The sequence below is a fragment of the Ambystoma mexicanum genome, chromosome 8 (assembly GCF_040938575.1).
Source record: "Ambystoma mexicanum isolate Mex_15411 chromosome 8, UKY_AmexF1_1, whole genome shotgun sequence".
NCBI classification, from domain to species: Eukaryota; Metazoa; Chordata; class Amphibia; order Caudata; family Ambystomatidae; genus Ambystoma; species Ambystoma mexicanum.
Window position 1 is genome coordinate 16,924,074 of NC_090929.1, and position 21,679 is coordinate 16,945,752.

The following is a 21,679-nucleotide window of genomic DNA, read 5'->3' on the forward strand; positions in this document are numbered from 1 at the left end:
TTCCACTCCACTACGAATGCGTCTCCCAGAGCTCCTCTTTGAGGAAATTCCCTTGAGCAGTACTGATCGCACTTCCGGTTGATCGCGGTGGCGAACAGATCCACTTGAGGGGTTCCTCAAAGGGCGAAGATCTCCAGAAGGACTTCCTGAGCCAGCTCCCACTCGTGAGAGACCGTGCTCTGCCTGCACAGAGCGTCTGCCACCGTGTTCTTCTCTCCGGCTAGGTGAATTGCCGATAGATTCCTTCTCGTATTGCCCAGAACCATAGCTGCATTGCCGCTCTGCACAGTGGTAGTGACCCTTCTCCTCCTCTTTTGTTGAGGTAGTACATGGCCACTGTGTTGTCCGTCATTATCAGGACGTTCTTTCCCTGTACAGAGGGCAGAAAGGCCTTCAGCGCTAGTCTGATTGCCCTCAGCTCCAAAAGGTTGATGTGTAGTTTGGACTCCAATGGAGACCAACGACCGCTGATTGTCAGATTGTTGGTGTGTGCTCCCGACCCTGTGAGTGAGGCGTCCGTCACTACTGTTATCTCCGGCCATGGTTGTAAAAAAGACTCTCCCTTGAGAATGTTGTTGTTGCAAGCCCACAATAGAAGATCCTGAGCAACTGCGCTCGGGACTTGCAGAAGATCCAACATATTCCCTGAGAACTGGGATCACTGAGTTCTGAGTGCCCATTTAAGGGATCTCATGCTCAACCTGGCTCTGGTACTAGGAAAATGCAGGATGCCATGAGGCCGAGCAACCTGATAAAATCGAAGGCCGGTAGACGTTGGGCATTCTGGAATTTTGTTACCATCTGCTGGATGTGGAGAGCTCTCACTTCGGGAGGCGAGGCTTTTCCCGAGGACGTGTGCTAGACTGCTCCAATAAACTGGGATATCATGTGGGACTTCTTGAAATTGAGGGAGAAGCTCAATTTGTGGAGGAAGTGGCAGGTGATCGAAAGATGTTCCTGAGCTTGTTCTGGAGAACTTGCTCTGATCAACCAGTCGTCCAGGTAGGGATACACGTGAATACCTTCTCTCCTGAGACTTGCTGCCTCAATCGCCAACAGTTTGGTGAAAACCCTCGGGGCGGAGGTCAACCCGAATGACAGAACTCGAAACTGATAATGAGAATTGCCAATCGCGAACCTCGGGTACTTTCTGTGCTTTGGATGGATTGGGACATGAAATTAAGCATCCTGAAGGTCCAATGATACCAACCAATCTTGGAGTTGGAGAGCCTGAAGGATCTGAGAAAGAGCATCATCTTGAACTTGTCCTTCCTGAGGAACTTGTTCAAGTTTCTCAAGTCCAAGATGGGTCTCAGTCCTCCGTCCTTTTTTGGAATGAGAAAATATGGGGAGTACCAACCCCTGTTCCTCTCCGCTACAGGTACCAGTTCTATGGCACCTTTCTCTAGCAGGGTTAAAATTTCCTGCAACAGGAGCGGATCTGGAATTTTGACGGAGTTGGCTCCCGGTGGATGATTCTGAGGCCTTTTTAGAAAGGGGAGACAGTAACCTTGGGCTACTGTTTCCAGTGCCCAATCATCTGAGGTAATGCCCCGCCATTCCTTCAGATGCTGAGAGATCCTGCCTCCCACTGGTGTTTTGTGTAACAAGGTCTCAGAGGGATTTGGAGGCGGCAGCAGGAGTGGCTGAGGGTACAGATGCCGCTCCTGAGGCTGATATTGCACCTCTTCCTCGTGCTCCATGAGGGAAGTTTCTTTTTCCCCTTTGAGAAGCCTGTCCTCTTCCTCTACCAAAAGAGGACTAGTATTGAAAAGAACGACCCCTCCAGGAAGATGAGCCGGAATAGTGTTTTAGAGGCTGGCGCATGGAGGCGCTAAGCGATTTAGCTGCCGCTTTCGAGGTCTGAAGTTTTTCTAGGCTTTCATCAGCCTTGCTGCCAAACAGCCTCGAGCCATCAAAGGGCATGTTAAGGAGTCTGGCTTGCACATCTGGTGCAAACCCCGACTTCCTCAACCACGCAAATCTGCGTAGCACAACGCTTGCAGCCATGGACCTGCTGATACTATCAGCAGTATCCAGTCCAGACTAGAGACATTCTCCCATTGCCTCCTTCCTGTCTTTGACTATATTCAGGAAGCCTTCCCTTTCCTCGCCTTCCGGAATATGATCAGCCGCCGCCGAAATACAGTCCCACAGTGTAGGGGTAAACCTGGCCAGGGCACAGGTGACATTTGTCGATTTAAGGGCCATACTGCCTGACGTGAAAACTTTACGTGCCCATCCGTCAACTTTTTGATCTTCTCTATCTGGAGGAATAGTGGGATATGCAGTTTGTTTTGATGTAGATGCTGCCTGAATGACTAGACTTTCTGGAGTCATATGCTTATTTAAATATTCAGGATTCGTTCCAGCTGGTCTATATTTTTTTGGAAAAGTGCTATCTGCAGCAGCAATACTCTCGGGTCTATTCCAGTTTTTCTCCACCGTCCTCTGAAGAGCCCTGTGAAAGGGGAGAACTGGATCTTTTTGAGGCCCACTGACAATTATATCCGTCATGTCATCCTGTTCAAAAACGGGTGAAGTGTTACCCCAACCCATATATTCTATTACTCTGGTCATAAGACCCCTGTACCCAGCATCTGCATGCTCTGCAGTATCAGATCTGGCAAACTCTAATTCTGGGGAGGTGTCAATTCCACTGGCAGAATGTAGAGTATCACTCGGGTCTCTCATTCTAGATTCCTGGTCAATAAGTTCCTCAGGAACTTGATTTGTGCCATAAGAAACTCCAAAAGGAGTAACTTTGTCTTCTTCTGAGCCAGATGCCTCATAAATTGAGGACATGGACTTAAAAAAGTCTGACCTGGGCAAAGGAGTGAACCTCCTTTCTTCTTCTACCATACGCGTCGAAGGGATTGATAAATCCTTCGAAGTTGTCTTCGATGACTTCGAAGATGACTTCGACACGGGCGTCGAGGATGTTTTTGGTTTTGGTGCTGAAACGGTCGACGGCGTGTCTGAAGTCGTCAAAGCCTTTGACGACTTGTGTTTTTTGTATGGCACCGGAGAAGTGCTCGACTCTCGAAGAGTCTTCGACGGCTTGGCGTCGACTCAAGTTTTTTTTAGTATCCTCGATAGTACTGGTCTTTACCATGGTAGTCTTGGACTTCCCTTTGTCGTCCAATGGAGCGAGTTTAGGGGTATGGCTCTTTCAAGGTTCTTTCGAGGGGGTCGGGGAGGCGTCCTCGAAAACCTCCATCTTTTTATGGAATTCTTCCCATTTACTGGGAGAATCCGATTTTGTCGGACATCGAATTTCTTCGGTCCACTCTGAAGAAGATGAGGGAGATCTATGTCTCCTCTTAATTTTTTTAGACGATGACGAAGAGCGTCTCCATCCACTCCTAGATCGAGATCTCTTGGAGTGCCTATGGCGATCCGATTCCTTCGAATCAGTCGCTTTCTTATGTTTTTTAGACATAGCCTTCTTAGAGGCTTCCCTCCCCACCGACAGTTTACCTCTCCTCTCACAAAGAGCTTTCTCGGTCATGGATTGCCAGGAACTGCAGTCGGTTCGGTGACTGGAACCGAGACACCACAGACAAACCCGGTGGGGATCCGTGATCGACATTTTTGATCCACAATCTACACACTTCTAGAACCCAGTCTTGGGTGTCGAAGGAGTCGAAGATGACGACATTTTCTTCACAGAAAATCTGAAGCGCGCCGTTCTCGATAGCGAAGCGATCAGAAAAATTGAACTGAAGCAACGGGCGCGGCTCGAGCTATTAATACCTCCGGTGACGTCGACAGAGTACAGAGTCCGTCGAGGGACAAATCGACGCCACGACCTCAAGCACAGCGCCCTCTGCTGCGAGAACATTTTTTTCCGAAGCAGCGAAGCTGGGGACAACGAGTTATCATAAGATGAGGAAACAAATATACTTTAAAATACTTTTCCAGAATCAGCACAAGTTCGTGGATACTCTTTAGAGATGCTTTTTACACATTCCCTACACCCAGAGGTGACTTCATTCACAAGGACAGTAATGACATTTATACATCATTAGTTATATTTTGCAGATTCCGAGGTTGCATAAATGAAAGGTTAAAGGAAGGAAAATGTTAACAGGGCATGTGAGTATACTTAAATCTTCCAATGAAGTCTATACAAGCCTTTCCCAGCAATAACAGTTTAGGACAAGTTACCACCTATGAGGGATGGACATATCAAAGTCAATGGACTAGAAGAGTCTGCAGGGAGCCAGGACAGCCAAAGTCAATTGGAGCACAGTCTAGGGGGCAGAGTCACTTCTTAGATAAAGAAAAGTCTTGCACAAAGTTAGTGAGTTTTGTAGAAATCACTTGTAGGGTCACAAGCTGTTACACTTGTGAAAAGCAGAGTTGGTAAGCCAATGCAAGTCTCAACTGAGAAAAGCAAAGCTCAAAAAGACACTGGGGTAAGTACCCCAAATCTAAACAGTACCTCTGGTATGAAGGACAGTGGTCCAGTTGGATTTTGTCTGGTTGCAGCGATGTAGACCCTGGGTTCCTGAGCCTCAGTCATGGGGACAAGAGGGAGGACGTCCACACTTTAGGGCCATAGAGCTTCTCCAATGGCCACAGATCTTTGAGTTCTGCCCAAAGTAAGGTCTGGCTAGTGCTCACTGTGTAAAAATTGTCAGAGCTCCATGAAAGATGGGCATGCACTTGCGCGTTCTCAATGTCACTGGGCCTAGTGAGATCGTTTGTTTTTGTTTTCTCCCGTTTCCCCTTCCCTTTGCCTGGTCGCGCTCTGAAACACCTATGTGTGAGCGCAATATAAATAAAATATCATATCATATGAAACGTGGCGGGGCTTGCAAAAGAGGACTTTTTTCTTTACAAGCCTTTGTCTTCCTTGGGTACCTTCTTTCCAGATGCTTCTGGATGAGTCTGAGCATTTCAGAAAGTATTTTCATATATCTGGCCAGCTCTGGTCATGGTTGTCTTGTGCCTCGCTGTGGGCGTCTTGTTGGACTTCTAAACCCATGTTGCCTCTTTAAGCGGGATCTGTAGGGACCACACCTCTGTTCCTTGATCACAGAATGGGTTCTGCAGTGTTCCGTTGCCCAAGTATTGCAAACTGCTGCCAGCAGGCAGTCCGTATGCACAAAGAGCAAAGAAGGGTGACCTTTTAAGAGAAAATGGCTGCAGTGTACCTTTGGGGTCCCTTGACTTTGGAAGTCTTAGGGTTTCCGAGAGATTCCCTTGGACACATACATTGAGTAGTGAATCCCAGACTGGGGACCCACGGTGAACCGTGAGGCCAAAAACCAAAGCAACGGCAACTCCCTGTGATTCATCGTTTAGATTTTAATTCTAACAGGAGGGGAGTTGGGATTATTGCCCATGCTGAAGAGCAAGCCCCCACCCCCCAGCTTTGAGACCACGATATGGCTGTCTTTGAGTCAGGTTGGGGTTACAGATGTAGCCTTGCTTACTAATCTTAAGGGGAAAGTAAATCTTTTTTTTTTTTCTGGTCTTTCAGGAAAAGCGGTGAGGAACTGAAGCAGCAGAACTCGGAACTATCGGAGAAACTGAACGCATTGGCATCGGAGAATGGGGCACAGAAGTTGGGCATTGAAGACCTGCACAAGAAACTGGAAATGGCTGAGCTCACCATGCAACAGGTTAACTCTGGGTTTAACAGAAACAGTTTCCTGATGTTAGGTGTTCAGCCCCAGTATCGGGTCATTTTGGTGGTGCCTGTCTGGCTGAAGGAAGAGCCCTATTCTCCCTTTGACTGTAAAGACTCCGCCTCTTGGTTTTGCTGCAATTGCATAGCAGCTGGCGAGGGCCCTCCTTTCATCTTCAGTACTACAGACTCTGGGTGCGTCATGCCACACTTGTAGGTTAGAACTAGTCTGGGGAGGGTTCCGGCTGTCTGGGGAGGATTGTTGCATACAGAGGCGATCTTCCACTTGCCCTGGGAGGAGGCCAATATATGTGTTTGCGATGCCTTCTGGTTTTGCTCCCATAGCTCTGTGCGTTGACTCATTTTTATGGCTATGAAACACCTTCACATCATCTCCATTGAATTAGATAGACGTCCATTGAAAAGCTTTCATGTGATTTAGGGCTCTTGAAACACGTGCTTTTGCGTGTCCACAGGTGGAGTACTGCCACTGCCCGAATAGGTGATGCTCCCCTCCAACCTGGCAGCGACTTCCTTCGCCACTAGATGTGGGCAACTAACACTTTCTTCCCGTTTTCTATTCATGTTCTAAAATTAGTTTGCCAGTCATCCTGGAGAGCAAGATGCAAGTAAGCAGCTTCAGCTGGCACTGGAGGAGCAAGCACGGCTGGCATCGCAGGTCTCACAGGTAAGAGATTTCAGCACATACTTCAGGTAAAACCGCTTATGTAAAGGACTGGTGGGGGGTGTCTGTACTTCCGCTCTCTATATGGTAGAGGAGAGGCACTGCGGACCCCAGCCAAGATTGTCTATAAGATAGCAATGGACGAGCAATCAAGGCCTAGCTTCTCAGGAGGTGATGCAGGCTGGTTCTTAAGTACAGTGTAGTCCCTGAATCCCCACAAAGGAATGTCCACACACTGTATTACTGTAAACAATCTTTATATAATTTTCAAAGGTATGTACACAATCACAATAACACACTTTGTACTCAGAAGTCAATAATGATAAATATATACAATTCTAAAGTGGTACCACCAATGTTATCAAATCTCATTGAAGTGCATCAACGGTACGGTTAAAATGTCACACACATTAATAACGAGGAAACCAGCAATAGAGATAGGAAGGAACGCAAGATGGTTGAAACAGTAGGCAGAATACTGACCCCTACCACTGGGCACAGTTCTGTGTGGAGATCCCCCCCGCCTGGGCAACCTGTAGATAAGATATATAGCACAAGCCCAGTCCATATAATGCTTGATAGTCTTACTTCTTCCCATTAAGGTTTTACCCCCCCAATGTACCTGGTGGAGTAGAGTTCTCTGATGATACGCCGACCGATCCTTCTTGAGTGCCTCCCTTTCAGGCGGGAGCCACGGATCGTCGAGCGGTGTCGGGGAACTTGGCGTTCGGTGTTGGGGAATCGACGGCCCTTCTTGAGTGCCCTCCCTTTAAGGCAGGAGTCACGGGTCGTCGAATGTCCTACGGTGAACCTGGTGAACTACGGCAGGGAAGTGACATCTTCGTTCCTAGCGGTGCTCGTCGATGACAGAGCGTCGACGTCCTGCAAGGAAGAGGCGTGCGGGGCACCTCGGTTACGATAGTTCTGGACCGCAAAGAGATGGTGAAGAACTGTGGCCCAGCAAGGGCGTCGAGTCGTCGGCGTCTCTGCGGTCTGTAGGTGGCGGGAAACCCACCAGTGGAGGCTCCTCGGCGCGTCAACGGTCGGGCCTTCTCCAGCGGGAGACAAGTGGATGCCGATGCAGATGAGAGCGTCTGATGATCAATTGAAGTTCTTAGGCAAACGGGAGCACGGCGGCTCTGGTCGGCGACGGCGGTCGTCGACAGTGGCAGACAACAGTCCGGGTGCTTCTCCTTGGAGTTCCGCAGCAGTCCCCGTATCGGGTCAGCAGCCTGTCGAAGGTCTGTCTACCAGGGAGCGTTGGCAAAGATCAGCTGTGCACGATAGTCCCTCGTAGCTCGGGAAGAGGGCACCTTACCAGGTCCTCTTTGGGTCAGTCCTTGGAGGCACAGCAGCTTTCAGATTGTGAAGGAGAGCAACAGCAATTCTTCTCGTCCAGCAGGGCTTCAAGGTCAAGTGTCAGTTAATCCAGTTACTCGCCGTAGTGGACTTCAGCTTCTGAACACGATTCCTAGCAGTGAGAGGTCCCCAGATATACTGTTGATCTCCCATTAATTCCGCTGGGTCACACTCAAGCATCCAATCACGACTACGGGCATTCATGCAGGCAGGCAGCCAATCGGGCACATGTGGTATTCATGCCATTCACTTCTCTCCAGACACTCACAACAAGTTGTGTATTGGGACAAGTACCGAGCCATTCAACACTCCAAGCTGCATTCATACCGGCTTCGGGCAGGGTTGTGTCAGTCATTGTGTCAACCACCAGATACTAGGCACCCACAACACAGAATGCATATTCGTCACACACTCTATTCACCCAGGTCCCACCCACAGGAGGTACCCACAACATACATCACCGGGAAGGCTCCAGCTAGTCTGACTGGGCCTTCACAACACCACCATATATGGCACTTCCACCCAACAGCCAGTCGGGGGGAAGGGACCGAGTCAGGGCTTCCCAGGACTTTGGGAAAACAAGGTAATGGGTAATAGAAAGCAAGAGGCCACCGGGGCATACTCCGCGCACCTGTCAAATTCAGCATGGAGCTGCCACCAGCCCATATCCTGCTCTGTGGGCCACCCACAGGTGCCCAAAAACATACACTAGGGGCACAGGGTTGTACCCCACCCATGGGTGCCATAAAGTTATCCCACGGTCCGTTCACCAAACCAAAAGAAAGAGAGCTGCACCGCCAGGAGTCCCACATGAACTCCTGTGCTGAAAATACGACAGAAAACGGGATGAAAAGCAGTAAAGGACATGGATACGGAGGCCCTGTCCGTCCAATGCTTTTCCAGCATCACAGCTTACTCTTAGGTCCAGTCACCTTTCTTCCTTACTTATGGGGATGTCATGAGGAACGGGACCGGAGCAGAGAATTCATTTCCAAAATTCCCCTTTTATGGGCACTGGCCTGGGGTGGGATCCTTGACTAGATCACCACTGATTGAAGTCAGGAAAGAGCGAGAGATAGGGACGTGAAACCGGTATGTTAATTTATACCATGGGGGCCACATATTTCTGTGCTTGGTCCGTTCATTGAAGGTCCAGGGTTCGTGGGCGCAGTCTGTTTTCTACCAAGCAAAAAAAAAAACACGGACGGACGGACTGACACACACACACACACACACACACGGACTGACACACACACACACGGGCTGACACACACACACGGACAGGCACACACACCGGACAGGCACACACACAGACGGATCCCCCCACACCTACGGACAGACACACACACACACACACACACACACACACACACACACACACGCGGACACACGCGGACACACGCGGACACACGCGGACACACGCGGACACACGCGGACACACGCGGACACGGACACACGCGGACACGGACACACGCGGACACGGACACACGGACATGGACACACGGACACACACGGACATGGACACACACGGACATGGACACACACGGACACACACACACGGACACGGACACGGACACACGGACACGGACACACGGACACACGGACACGGACACACACACGGACACATACACACACACATGGACACATACACACGGACACATACACACACACACACGGACACATACACACACACACACGGACACATACACACACACACGGACACACACACACGGACACACACGGACACCTACAGACGCGGACACCTACAGACGCGGACACCTACAGACGCGGACACCTACAGACGCGGACACCGGCAGACGCGGACACCGGCAGACGCGGACACCGGCAGACGCGGACACCGGCAGACGCGGACACCGGCAGACGCGGACACCGGCAGACGCGGACACCGGCAGACGCGGACACCGGCAGACGCGGACACCGGCAGACGCGGACACCGGCAGACGCGGACACCGGCAGACGCGGACACCGGCAGACGCGGACACCGGCAGACGCGGACACCGGCAGACGCGGACACCGGCAGACGCGGACACCGGCAGACGCGGACACCTACAGAGGCGGACACACACACCTACAGAGGCGGACACACACACCTACAGAGGCGGACACACACACCTACAGAGGCAGATACACACACCTACAGAGGCAGACACACACACCTACAGAGGCAGACACACACACCTACAGAGGCAGACACACACACCTACAGAGGCAGACACACACACCTACAGAGGCAGACACACACACACCTACAGAGGCAGACACACACACACCTACAGAGGCAGACACACACACACCTACAGAGGCAGACACACACACACCTACAGAGGCAGACACACACACAGACAGACACACACACACATGCAGACACACACACAGACAGACAGACACACACACAGACAGACAGACACACACACACAGACACACACACAGAGACAGACAGACACACACACAGACAGACAGACAGACACACACAGACACACACACACACACAGACACACACACACACACAGACAGACAGACAGACACACACACAGACAGACAGACAGACACACACACATACAGACAGACAGACACACACACATACAGACAGACAGACAGACACACACAGACAGACAGACAGACAGACACACACAGACAGACAGACACACACACAGACAGACAGACACACACACAGACACACACATGCACACACACAGACACACACATGCACACACACAGACACACACATGCACACACACAGACACACACATGCACACACACACACATGCACATGGACACACACACGGGCACACGCACACACACGCACACACACGGACAGACCAGTCAGACCCAGCCCCCAACTCTGGCCACACACACAGGTCTCCACTTTGGCCCGGGTAGGGCTTCCCATATATGACAACTTCGGAGCCCAGAGACAAGGAAGAAGGCCAAAGAACTACATGGCCTTAGGACATTTGAGAATCTCATGGCGCCTCCTTTTTAGAGTATGTGGTACTCTTTATGGCATTATGCAGTAAAATGCAAAACGCACAATTCAAAAGCATGGTAGGAAATGATCTGCTGCCACCAGCCTTTCATGGACCCATTCTATTGGTAACTATAAAGTTACAAAGAAAACAGTTCTGTGGATACAAAGTATCTTAACCATGCGTTACAAATGCAAAGAAATCCTCTAAGGGACACATGCTCTTCCAGCACTAATGGTCTGGCCAAAGAGAGAGAGAGAGAATGAATGAAAGAAAGCGAGAGAATGAGTGAGAGTGTGTGAGAGAGTGTGAGAATGAAGGAGAACCAGACTACTCTTCAAGGCCCAGTAGAACGTCCCTGAGGCAGCCAGCTACGTAAAGTGGCGCTTTATATGCATCCCTAGGGTAAGGAAGAGAATTAGATGAGGGTACCCTGGCTGTGGTCAAGCAATCTTGGAACACACAGTGCTGGAATACGAAGCCTGGGTTAGGGAGGCCCCTTCAAGGTTAAGGGGGAAACGTACAGGGTGCAGCCCTAGGCTGGGGACAATTGCTTTCTTTCCCTATTTTAAGAAAAGCTGAAACTTATTGATTGTTGTCATGGGATCATTGAGCACTGTGTCGCCCTGTCTCGCGCTATCCACCTGGCTGCCCTACCTGTTAACCACCTCACTCACCTCCTAAACGCTCTGACTGCTCTGTGACATGCTACCCTTTGGTGGCCTGGCAAACCTGCTGGAAACACTGATACCCAAGTGAGCTGGATGTTTCTTAGGCCTGGACGCAGGGACTTTGTAAAATCTTAACATTAACTTACCTCTGCCTGTGCAAGGATGGTCCTTAAAATCTTTAAAAATTCTCAACACTTTAAGAGAGTGAGTGAGTGAGAGAGTAGAGAGAGAGAGAGATGTATAGAGGTAGACACACACAGCGACATTTAGACAAAGACGCAGAGCGGGTGGCACAGAGACTGGGATCGGGAGGCACAGAGGTGAGGGAAGCAGGAGGCGCAGAGGTGAGGGAAGCAGGAGGCGCAGAGGTGAGGGAAGCAGGAGGCGCAGAGGTGGGGGAAGCAGGAGGCGCAGAGGTGGGGGAAGCAGGAGGCGCAGAGGTGGGGGAAGCAGGAGGCGCAGAGGTGGGGCAGACACGGGGGAGAGCATGGGGCAGACACGGGGGAGAGCATGGGGCAGACACGGGGGAGAGCATGGGGCAGACACGGGGGAGAGCGTGGGGCAGACACGGGGGAGAGAGCGTGGGGCAGACACGGGGGAGAGAGCGTGGGGCAGACACGGGGGAGAGAGCGTGGTGCAGACACGGGGGAGAGAGCGTGGTGCAGACACGGGGGAGAGGAGCTTGGGGCAGACACGGGGGAGAGGAGCGTGGGGCAGACACGGGGGAAGAGGAGCGTGGGGCAGACACGGGGGAAGAGGAGCGTGGGGCAGACACGGGGGAAGAGAGCGTGGGGCAGACACGGGGGAAGAGAGCGTGGGGCAGACACGGGGGAAGAGAGCGTGGGGCAGACACGGGGGAAGAGAGCGTGGGGCAGACACGGGGGAAGAGAGCGTGGGGCAGACACGGGGGAAGAGAGCGTGGGGCAGACACGGGGGGGCAGAGAGCGTGGGGCGGACACGGGGGGGGGGCAGAGAGCGTGGGGCGGACACGGGGGGAGAGAGGGAGGGGCGGACAGGGGGGGAAGAGAGGGAGAGGCAGAGACGGGGGCAGAGAGGGAGAGAGAGAGAGAGGCGGAGACGGGGGGAGAGAGGGAGAGAGAGAGAGGCGGAGATGGAGGGAGGGAGGGAGAGAGAGAGAGAGGCGGAGACGGGGGAGAGAGAGGGAGGGGCGGAGTTGAGTGAGGGAGAGAGGGAGGGGCAGAGACGAGTGAGGGAGAGAGGGAGGGGCAGAGACGAGTGAGGTAGAGAGGGAGGGGCAGAGACGAGTGAGGTAGAGAGGGAGGGGCAGAGGCGAGCGAGAGAGGGAGGGGCAGAGATGAGCGAGGGAGGGAGAGAAGGAGGGGCAAAGACGAGCGAGGGAGGGAGAGAAGGAGGTGCAGAGGCGAGGGAGGGAGAGAAGGAGGGGCAGATACGAGGGAGGGAGAGAAGGAGGGGCAGAGACGAGGGAGGGAGAGGAGGGGCAGAGACGAGGGAGGGAGAGGGAGAGGCAGAGACGAGGGAGGGAGAGAGGCAGAGACGGGGGGCAGAGAGGGAGAGGCAGAGACGAGTGAGGGGGAGGGGCAGAGACAAGGGACAGGGAGCGAGAGAGACACACGAGGGACAGGGAGCGAGACAGACACACGAGGGAGAGGGAGCGAGACACACACGAGGGAGAGGGAGCGAGACAGACACATGAGGGAGAGGGAGCGAGAGACACATGAGGGAGAGAAGGAGCAAGAGACACACGGAAGAGATGGAGCGAGAGACACACATGGAAGAGAGGGAGCGATAGACACACATGGAAGAGAGGGAGCGATAGACACGAGGGAGAGTAAGCAAGACAGACACACGGAAGAGAGGGAGCGAGAGACACACGGAAGAGAGGGAGCAAGAGACACACGGAAGAGAGGGAGCAAGAGACACACGGAAGAGAGGGAGCGAGAGACACACGGAAGAGAGGGAGCAAGAGACACACGGAAGAGAGGGAGCGAGAGACACATGGAAGAGAGGGAGCGAGAGACACACGGAAGAGAGGGAGTGAGCGACACACGGAAGAGAGGGAGCGAGAGAGACAGGAGTGAGAGACAGACACATGGGAGAGGGAGAGATGGACAAGGGCAGACACTGGGCGAGAGAGGGAGAGATAGACCAGGGCAGACACTGGGTGAGTGAGGGAGAGGCAGGGAGAAAGACAGGGACATGGAGAGGGAGACAGCCCACCTGGAAACTGAGTGGAAATCTTAGGAATGAGTCCTAGAAGGGTTTGAGACAGAACTAGCTGATAGACCAACAACACCCAGCAGTTCGATTTAGAGATTCGTCAGCAGAGCCATGTTTTACATTCTGGTTCTGAGGTTGATCCTCTCTTTCCAAGCTCCCTAAGGGTTTGGGAAGCATGTATGTGAAAGGCAATGATGTTCTAGACTGGTTGAGCTTGTGCAGAGACTGCCACACTTTGAGAGCTTCTTTTCCACATAATGCAATCTATGGGTCACATAAAAAGGACCGGTTTGAATCCATTATACTACATTTTACGGCAATAACGAGATGGTACAGACAAGAGGGCCTTTGGCTGGTAGTATCTGCTTCTTACCTGACAAATGTGCATGTAATTTGCATGTTGACTGCTTGTTGGCCATTGTTGCATGTGTTCTGCATGTTAAATATAGCAGAGCCCTCAACTGTAGACAGTTGCCCAAATCATTGATAGTCTATTTGCAATACTTTTGCCCCCTCCCGCGCTGCAACCCATATAATACAGGTGAGTCCCACGAAAAATATGGTCCAACTGTCACATAGCCACTGACCTAGCACTCTTTCCTTATGCCTTTACAATATGTGCAAGTCATCTCTGCTTATCATGGAATGCCAATTACTGCTTGCTCAAATTGTATTGCTCCTTTTATTTACGTGTTTGCACAGACTATGGTCTTCTGACGGGCGTTCAGGCACTACAGTGCTTAGAAGCCATACTAATGGCAATAGGCGCTATTCAAATATAACATAACAATGAGGTTTCTTTTTGTGTTTCTCCCATTGCAAAACATTAGGTTTTGTCTCCATTCTAAAACCCCAAACCAAAGCACTATTTTTTGAACTTTTTGCTGAACTGGTGCATTATTTCTCCCTATACCTCAGTGAGTGGGAATCTTTTTCCACACTCCCAGAACCTTTTACTCTTTTTATGGGTGTCATTATTTAAGTCTCTCCATAGTGTCTTTTTAAAAGTTATCCTCTTTGACAGATGTTTGGCAATAAGTGCCTATTGTTGCCCTAGGGGCTCCCCTTTTAACTTTCTCTGGCTAACCTTGAGAGAACGACAGTTCCCAAGGGTAAAAAGGATCTTTGGATCCCTTTTACATTTTATTCGGTGAGACCAGCAACCCCCACCTTATGTGGAGTGCTGGGGCGATACTAAGTATTCCATTTCTCATTTTAAATATAAAATGTGTGCCTAGCTTAAGGTGTATGGTATTGGGCCGCTTCTAATTTGGCCAGTCTCTGGCACCCCAGTTTTGGCCTAGGATGGCTTTATCACCCTTTTGTTCAGGGCAACCAAAAGTAAGTCACAAATATGGCTGGTCTTGTGAGCCCACAATACTGTTTCCACTTTAGTTTAAACAGGTGTAATGGGTGTGAAAGCGAGTCGAAGGGTAGTTATTTCTCTTCTGTACAGACAGAATGGCTTTGGATCGAACAAGAGGTTCTTGGGCGTCTACCATGGTCTTAAGGGAAATTGGTCTTTTAAAAAAAGATTACTCTTAGCAACTTTCCCCCCATAGTTCTATGGACCCCCAAACCTTTTGTTTTTTAACCTGTTCTGACTTTTTACAGGGAATTAAAGCCTTCAGCTTATCTTCCCCTGCCTTTAGCTCATTTTGTTATGGGAAAACTGATCAGTCCTTTGGACTGTCCGTCCTGAGAAGCTGTTTCCCTTTTATGTTTTTACCTTTTAGTTAACATTTCAGCATTGCAAACAGCACCTTAGAATGGAGTGCAGTGGGGATACTTTTGTATCACCCTGGTCTTTTACACTTTGGGATTTTTGGGTCATTTTATGTGCCTTAAGACAAGCTTCTGGCAGCCGTTACATTTCTACCAATTTTCTATTATTTCAACTGTGTGCATTCGTGTTTATCACGTATGACTACTGAACGTGGCTAGTGCCCAAAAATTGCTCTGCCACATGATGTTTTGTTTATTCTTTGGCTATGTTGTTGTTAGGCCTTCTTCCTGCCTTGCCAGGTTAGGAAATCCCATATAGGTTCATGCTCTTGCCTGGGAAAGCTGCTGCACTCCATTGTAAGATGGTCTGTGCTGGGTCTAGGAATTTGGAAAAGACTAGTAAAGTCAATTTCACTTTAAATTTTCCGGGAAACAGTAGTTGATCCCAGAGAAGGTTTTTAATCCTTGGGGGAAGTCTAAAACGACATCCCTGTGTCACACACATGAAAAGATGCCTCTGGAGTTCTCTTAAAACTCCAAAGTCAAAGAGGACAAATGTAAAACACATCAAAATACATGAGTGGGGGGGGAGGGCTCTCAGTCTTTCCAGGTAAAAAATCAAGTCCTTAAAATCCCGCAAAGTTGCTGGAGGTCTCTAAGGTGAAGGGAATTGGCCCATTTTTGAGAATTCTCCCCAACATCAGGCACACCTAGAGCCAAAGGACAGGGAAGTTTCAGGACCCTCCCTCACTTCTTGCCTTTCCAGACACACTGGAGCCTGGGTGGGCTTCAGGGCTGAAGCCCGCCAAAGGCAAGACCCAGAAAGGACTCAAACCTGATGCAAACAGAGTAAAAGCCTAGAAGAAACAAACTAACGAGAAATGGCGAAAAAAGAAGACTGGTGCCATTTTGAGAAATGTGTCACCCTTGGGTGCAGCACTGCAGCGGAGGTTTCAGCGTGCAGATACATCTCACTAGGAAGTAAATGGAAACTACTGCCACCAACCATTCAAGTGAGTTAGTCTAACAAAATGTTACATGAGGAATGGGTTAAAGGAGTTACTACGCAACCTCCCCAGCACTCCACATAAGGTGGTGTGTGCTGGTCACATAAAGGTAAGGAAGACAGGGGTCATCTTACTATTCTTGGGAACTATTTCACCGAGGAAACTGTAGTTAAACATTAAGAGAAGTTCAAGGGACTTCTCAGTGGCACTGCACAAAAAGCAGATGCCTATGGAGTTTACCAGGCTCCACAAAACATTGAGGAACATAGAAAATCATAGTCAGAAACTCACATGAGTGCGTGAGAAAAAGGTCCCATTCACTCAGGAGTAAACATTAAAAAGACATGAGTCCAGCAACAGAGCTGGGGGTCTTTTAGGTTAAAGGGAAGACCTGAAATAGGTTACAAAGTACGTGATGGAAGCCGATTCTAAAGCTACTGAAAGGCCTGCCAATGCCTGCAATGAGAGCAGAGCTAGGACTCTAATCGATTCACTCGATAATACAATGGAAATCACTTGCCTTACTAAGGAAATACACAATAGATGATCCAGTGATCAGCTATACAATTCTTGCTATCAAGGGATAAGGTAAAAGTGCAATACTATTAAACCAGTGGAAAGAAACATGGTGTAAACATCTTGAACAGCTTGACTCGATGATAAAATAACTGATCGAGAATACTGAGAAAGTAATAGAAAAACTGAAGAGATCCGTTTGGCTAAACACAAGCAATAAAATTAGCCTACAAAAAACAAGTAAATGCGGCACATTAACATAGGAAAAGAGACACAATGCCTCAATACTTGATGAAATTTGCCCAGAGTAGACGATGCCAACAGCCTATACCTGGGCATGCTCGAACGACTTCTAAAAAACTGCAACGCATATAAAATGCAGCCAGACTCCTCCTCAAGCTACCCCAAAGAGAACACATCACACCCGCGCTAAAAATACTACACTGGCTACCACTAAAACAAGGAATAAAGTTCAAGTCCATGTGCATCCCGCACAGAGCAATACACAAACAAGGCGCAGAATTCCTAAGCGACAAACTACGCCTACATCAACCGTCAAGAACACTAAGATCAAGCACCGACATACGCCTGGAACCAAATCCCTACAACAGGAAAAAACTCGGAGGATCCTCTTTCTCCCACCAGGCACCCAAAACCTGGAATGACCTACCTAAGAATATACGGAACACAACAAACCACCTAGCATTCATGAAACTCCTCAAATCATGGCTCTTCACAGGGTAACCACAACGAGATGCACCAGAATGCGCAGACATTAAAACAACGATGAAAATAACTCCAATCCCGGCCACTCTCAATCTGGACAAACACTCAAACCAAAGAACTAACCACTCGACAGAGCATAAGATATGGAAAATAGCCACAAAAGGAAGGCTCCAGAGACTGATCACATACTTAGACCCAGATGAAAGCCCTCAAGTGACTCACCCACTCGCACGTACCCGACGTACCATATCCAGACCGGCAGACGCATCTAAATAGAATTGAGAATATTAGCATGGCCACACTTGGATGGAATTGTGGACATTGGCCTGCGTCGCATCTAGAGGGGACTTTGAATGTTAGCATGCCCGCCCTTAGATAGAATTGTGAATATTAGCATGTCTACATTTAGATAGAATTGAGAATATTTGCCTGCATCGCATCTAGATAGGACCATGAATGTTGGCATGCCCACACCTAGGCGAAAGCTGGATGCCAACATACCCACACCTAGATAGATTTGTGAATATTAGCCTGCGTCGCATCTAGATAGAACTTCGAACGTTAGCATGCCCGCACCTATGCGAAACCTGAAGACTAGCACAGACCACACCTAGAATTGTGGACATTGGCCTGCGTCACATCTAGATGGGATTGATTGAAGGATAGCAAGCCCGCGCCTAGATAAAACTTGAATGTTGGCATGACCCACACATGGAATTGTGAACACCAGCCTGCGTAGCATCCAGATAGGGTTGCGAATGATAGCATGCCCACACCAGGACAGATTTCTAGACGCTAGCTTGCACCGCATCTGGATGGGACTGTGAATGTTGGCTTGCCCACACCCAGATAGAATTCTAAACATTGGCCCGCGCCGCATCCAGATAGAGTTGTGGGGGTCAACTGGTGCCACACTGGGACAGAACTGCAAATGCTAGCATGCCAAAGGTCAGGTAACCCACTAACCAATATAAGCTCAAACTCTGCATACTTATCTCACTCAAAAACTCACACAACCATCTCTCGCACAACAAGCCGCACACACTTCACAACACTGCAACAACACATCAGCCGGACCAACAGCACACGCGGCCTGTCACCGATCCAATACCCCCACCAAAGCTCAGCATCTGGTGTATACTGAGTTGAAGCTGCCAACAGAACACCACTCCTCCCACTATCGTACTCCCTCTTCACCTTACTAACCCCCCTCACCCCACCTTATCATTTACAGATCCGCCAGAGCGCCTGGGGACCAATTCCGTTGGTGACGGTGCGCGGTACAAATACCTTTAACATTTAACATAAGCAGTGAAAGAGATGAAGTGTTAAGCAAATATCTAAGGAAGTACATGTCCAGATCGGAGAGAGTGTGGTGGAGCGAATTTCTAACCATAATAAATTTAAGATTATCATGTACAGGAATAAATTTTCTTCAAAAAGTAATCAAACAAGAAAAGAGAGAGAGACAAGGGAGTGAAGAGACATTAAGAAACTGATCATTGCAAACTTATATACAAGACTGTGTGAAAAGTATATGCCATGAAAGTGATAAGAAAGCGAAATGTGTAAAACGTTTTTTTGTATTAAACTACATAATAAAAAAAACAATAAAGGAATTGGCACAGAAATGAAAATTCTCTCTAACCAGCTCACTTCCAGACACTGCTTAATTGTGCAGGCTGTGACAAGTCACTAGGTGTTGTCACTTCTCCCAAGGAGAGGGACCCTTTCCCATGAGACTACGGAGGTGCAGCTGCTACCCAGAATTCCCCAGAGGGATGGTTTAATGCAGGAAGAACTCATGGGGAGGAACTCCCCATCTGGGGTATGGCCCTGTAAACACCATTGCACTAACACATACTGCAATGATTTTATTTATAATTTTATAATTGTTCTTTTATAACGAGCTTAATACCAGGGACCAGTTTTTAAGCGCAATCCCAGGATTTGAACCTATGTTGCTATGCATTGTCTTGCTTCCGAAACATAACTGTTGCCCCTGAGCTATCCTCCCGGCCCCCTCCCGGAATGTCTACATGTCCTCACTTCTCCCAGAATCTGAGCTCTTTTGCATGAGGCCAGGGAGTTGAGGCCACTACCCGACACACCCCCTTGGGGTGGTATAATGCGAGAGGATTTCATAGGGAGGGACCCGCCCCCCAGGGAGAAGGATGACCAACTAGGGTATAGCCCTTATGAGAACCTCAGAACCCACACACTCTAGCCTCTCCTTCTGCTAACCTCTTTGTAGAAAGTAGACCTATAAAGCTGACTACCTCAAGGTCCTGGAAAGCATTGAGACCAAGAACAGCATCAGGAACATAGGCAATCCAATTACTAGGACGAGGTGGGACACGGGAGCAATGAAGACTGCCGGTCCAAGGACCAGGCAGGAGATTTGTGAGGTGAAGGCCCGGGACACAGAGATGTCCACGAAGTAAGCGAGAGGCCCCAAGAAGAACCGGCAACGCATCCCGAGAACAGGCAAGGTAACTGGAGAGGCGCAGGGACCGTTGGGGACTGTAAGGTACAGGAGGCAAAAATCATGTACGGATAGAACGAGTAGGATTAACCGCCTTGTCAGTAGTTGGCAGGCGAGGCAGCCAAAGGGAAATAAAGAGGAGGGGATAAATACAAGGGTTGGAGTACCAAACCAAGTGAGTGATAAGTCATCTTCCTCGTGGCAGTGCTTGGCAGGGATGTGAGCCAAGTGGGCCCAATCAATGAGGAGAGAGAAGGTAGGGTTGCAGTCTCTCTTAACACTCTTGTAAGTGTAAAACATAATGGAGAGAAGGCCAAGTGAAAGGAGTCATTCCTCCTGGTTGTAAGATTTTTTTTATAATTACCAGGAGAAGTCCTGATAACTCAGACCAGTGGGACGGTCCAACAACAAGGCTGGAGAAGCGAGGCCTTCCCTGTTTGTATTTTATTTTATTTTTTAGATTGAGACCAAATGCCAGGGAAGAGAGGCATTCCCCTGGCCTACAAAGTAAATATTGTTTGGAACTTTGTGACCTGTGGAAGGGAACAAATGCATTGTCCTGGGCCACCAAGGAAGCATTGCTTGGAATTTTGATCATAACCCATGAGAAGGGAGACATTCTTCTGGGACCTGAACAGTACTGCATTATTATTTAGTTTCTAATATGAGAGACAGAAGTAAGGTTTTCTTGACGCAGCACAGTGGACACTTTTATGTTAACAGACATCCTAACAGTCACCTTAGCTGTTGAGTTGAGGCAGGGAAACCCCTCTTAGGAATAGGGAAACTATATGGTCTTTCTCCTTCTGTAATGGCTTGACAGGCGCAAAACCATGGTCTGGAGAGTTGCCCAGAGCAATCCCAGATGTTCAGATTAATTTAAACCTTCCAGCAATCACCTCTTTTGTTTTGCTGTAGTGACCCCAAGTAGGATGGGTATGCCCAGACGTAGGCCTCAGTCCTGCTGGGCCTAGAGACCCAAGCTACTCCTCACTGATGAGCCCTAACACGGCCGAAACATGTTTTTGGATGCTTGTGGTCTCGTGCAGAAGGGATGTGACCTAGCAGTTCGGGCTGGACTGACAATTTTGGGCTGGGACCAAGCCTGATTTGCATATGGTCTTTCCCCTTCTGTAATGGCTTGGCAGGCGAAGAATGATGGTCTGGAGGGTTGCCCAGAGCAATGCCAGTGGTTAGGATTAATTCCAAACCTTCCGGCCATCACCTCTATTGTTTTGCCATAGGAGACCGTACCTGCTTGCTTGTGTGGTTCCCTTATTCACCCATCCCCACCTTGGTGATCTTATGTTGGGTGCCTAGCTGTGTTAGCAGACCCACATAGAAGCTGTGGGGTGAGGTGAGTCCTTACACATTTCCCGTTTTTATAGTACAATATGTATTGCTAATACTTGTTAAAATGGATTTCTACAATCTGGCCCGGTGGGCAGATTTTAGAAGACCATCCTGGTTAGTGAGGTTATCCAAAACTCAATATAGGTAGCAATGGAGAGCAGTCTGGGATATTCTCGGGAGACTGTGAGTGGGGTCAGAGGTCCACAATTCAATTTAAACAGGAATGTATACAAATATTCTAAGCCTTAAACAATCAGATGATAGTATTGCACAACACTCAATAATAGACATTTCTGAGGCTTGTGGATCTGCTTAGAATCGCATGGTT

At 49.4% G+C, this 21,679-nt stretch overlaps 1 protein-coding gene across 4 annotated transcripts in view; it reads left to right on the top strand.

Moving 5' to 3' along the window:
- The window catches only part of GOLGA2 (golgin A2), a 918,457-nt gene that overhangs the window by 411,094 nt on the left and 485,684 nt on the right, over nt 1-21,679 (top strand). For all 4 annotated transcript variants that reach the window (XM_069609145.1, XM_069609147.1, XM_069609148.1 and 1 more), the window contains 2 exons: nt 5,492-5,633; nt 6,237-6,326. In XM_069609145.1, coding sequence (XP_069465246.1) covers nt 5,492-5,633; nt 6,237-6,326 — 232 coding nt within the window. The remainder of the gene's footprint in view (nt 1-5,491; nt 5,634-6,236; nt 6,327-21,679) is intronic.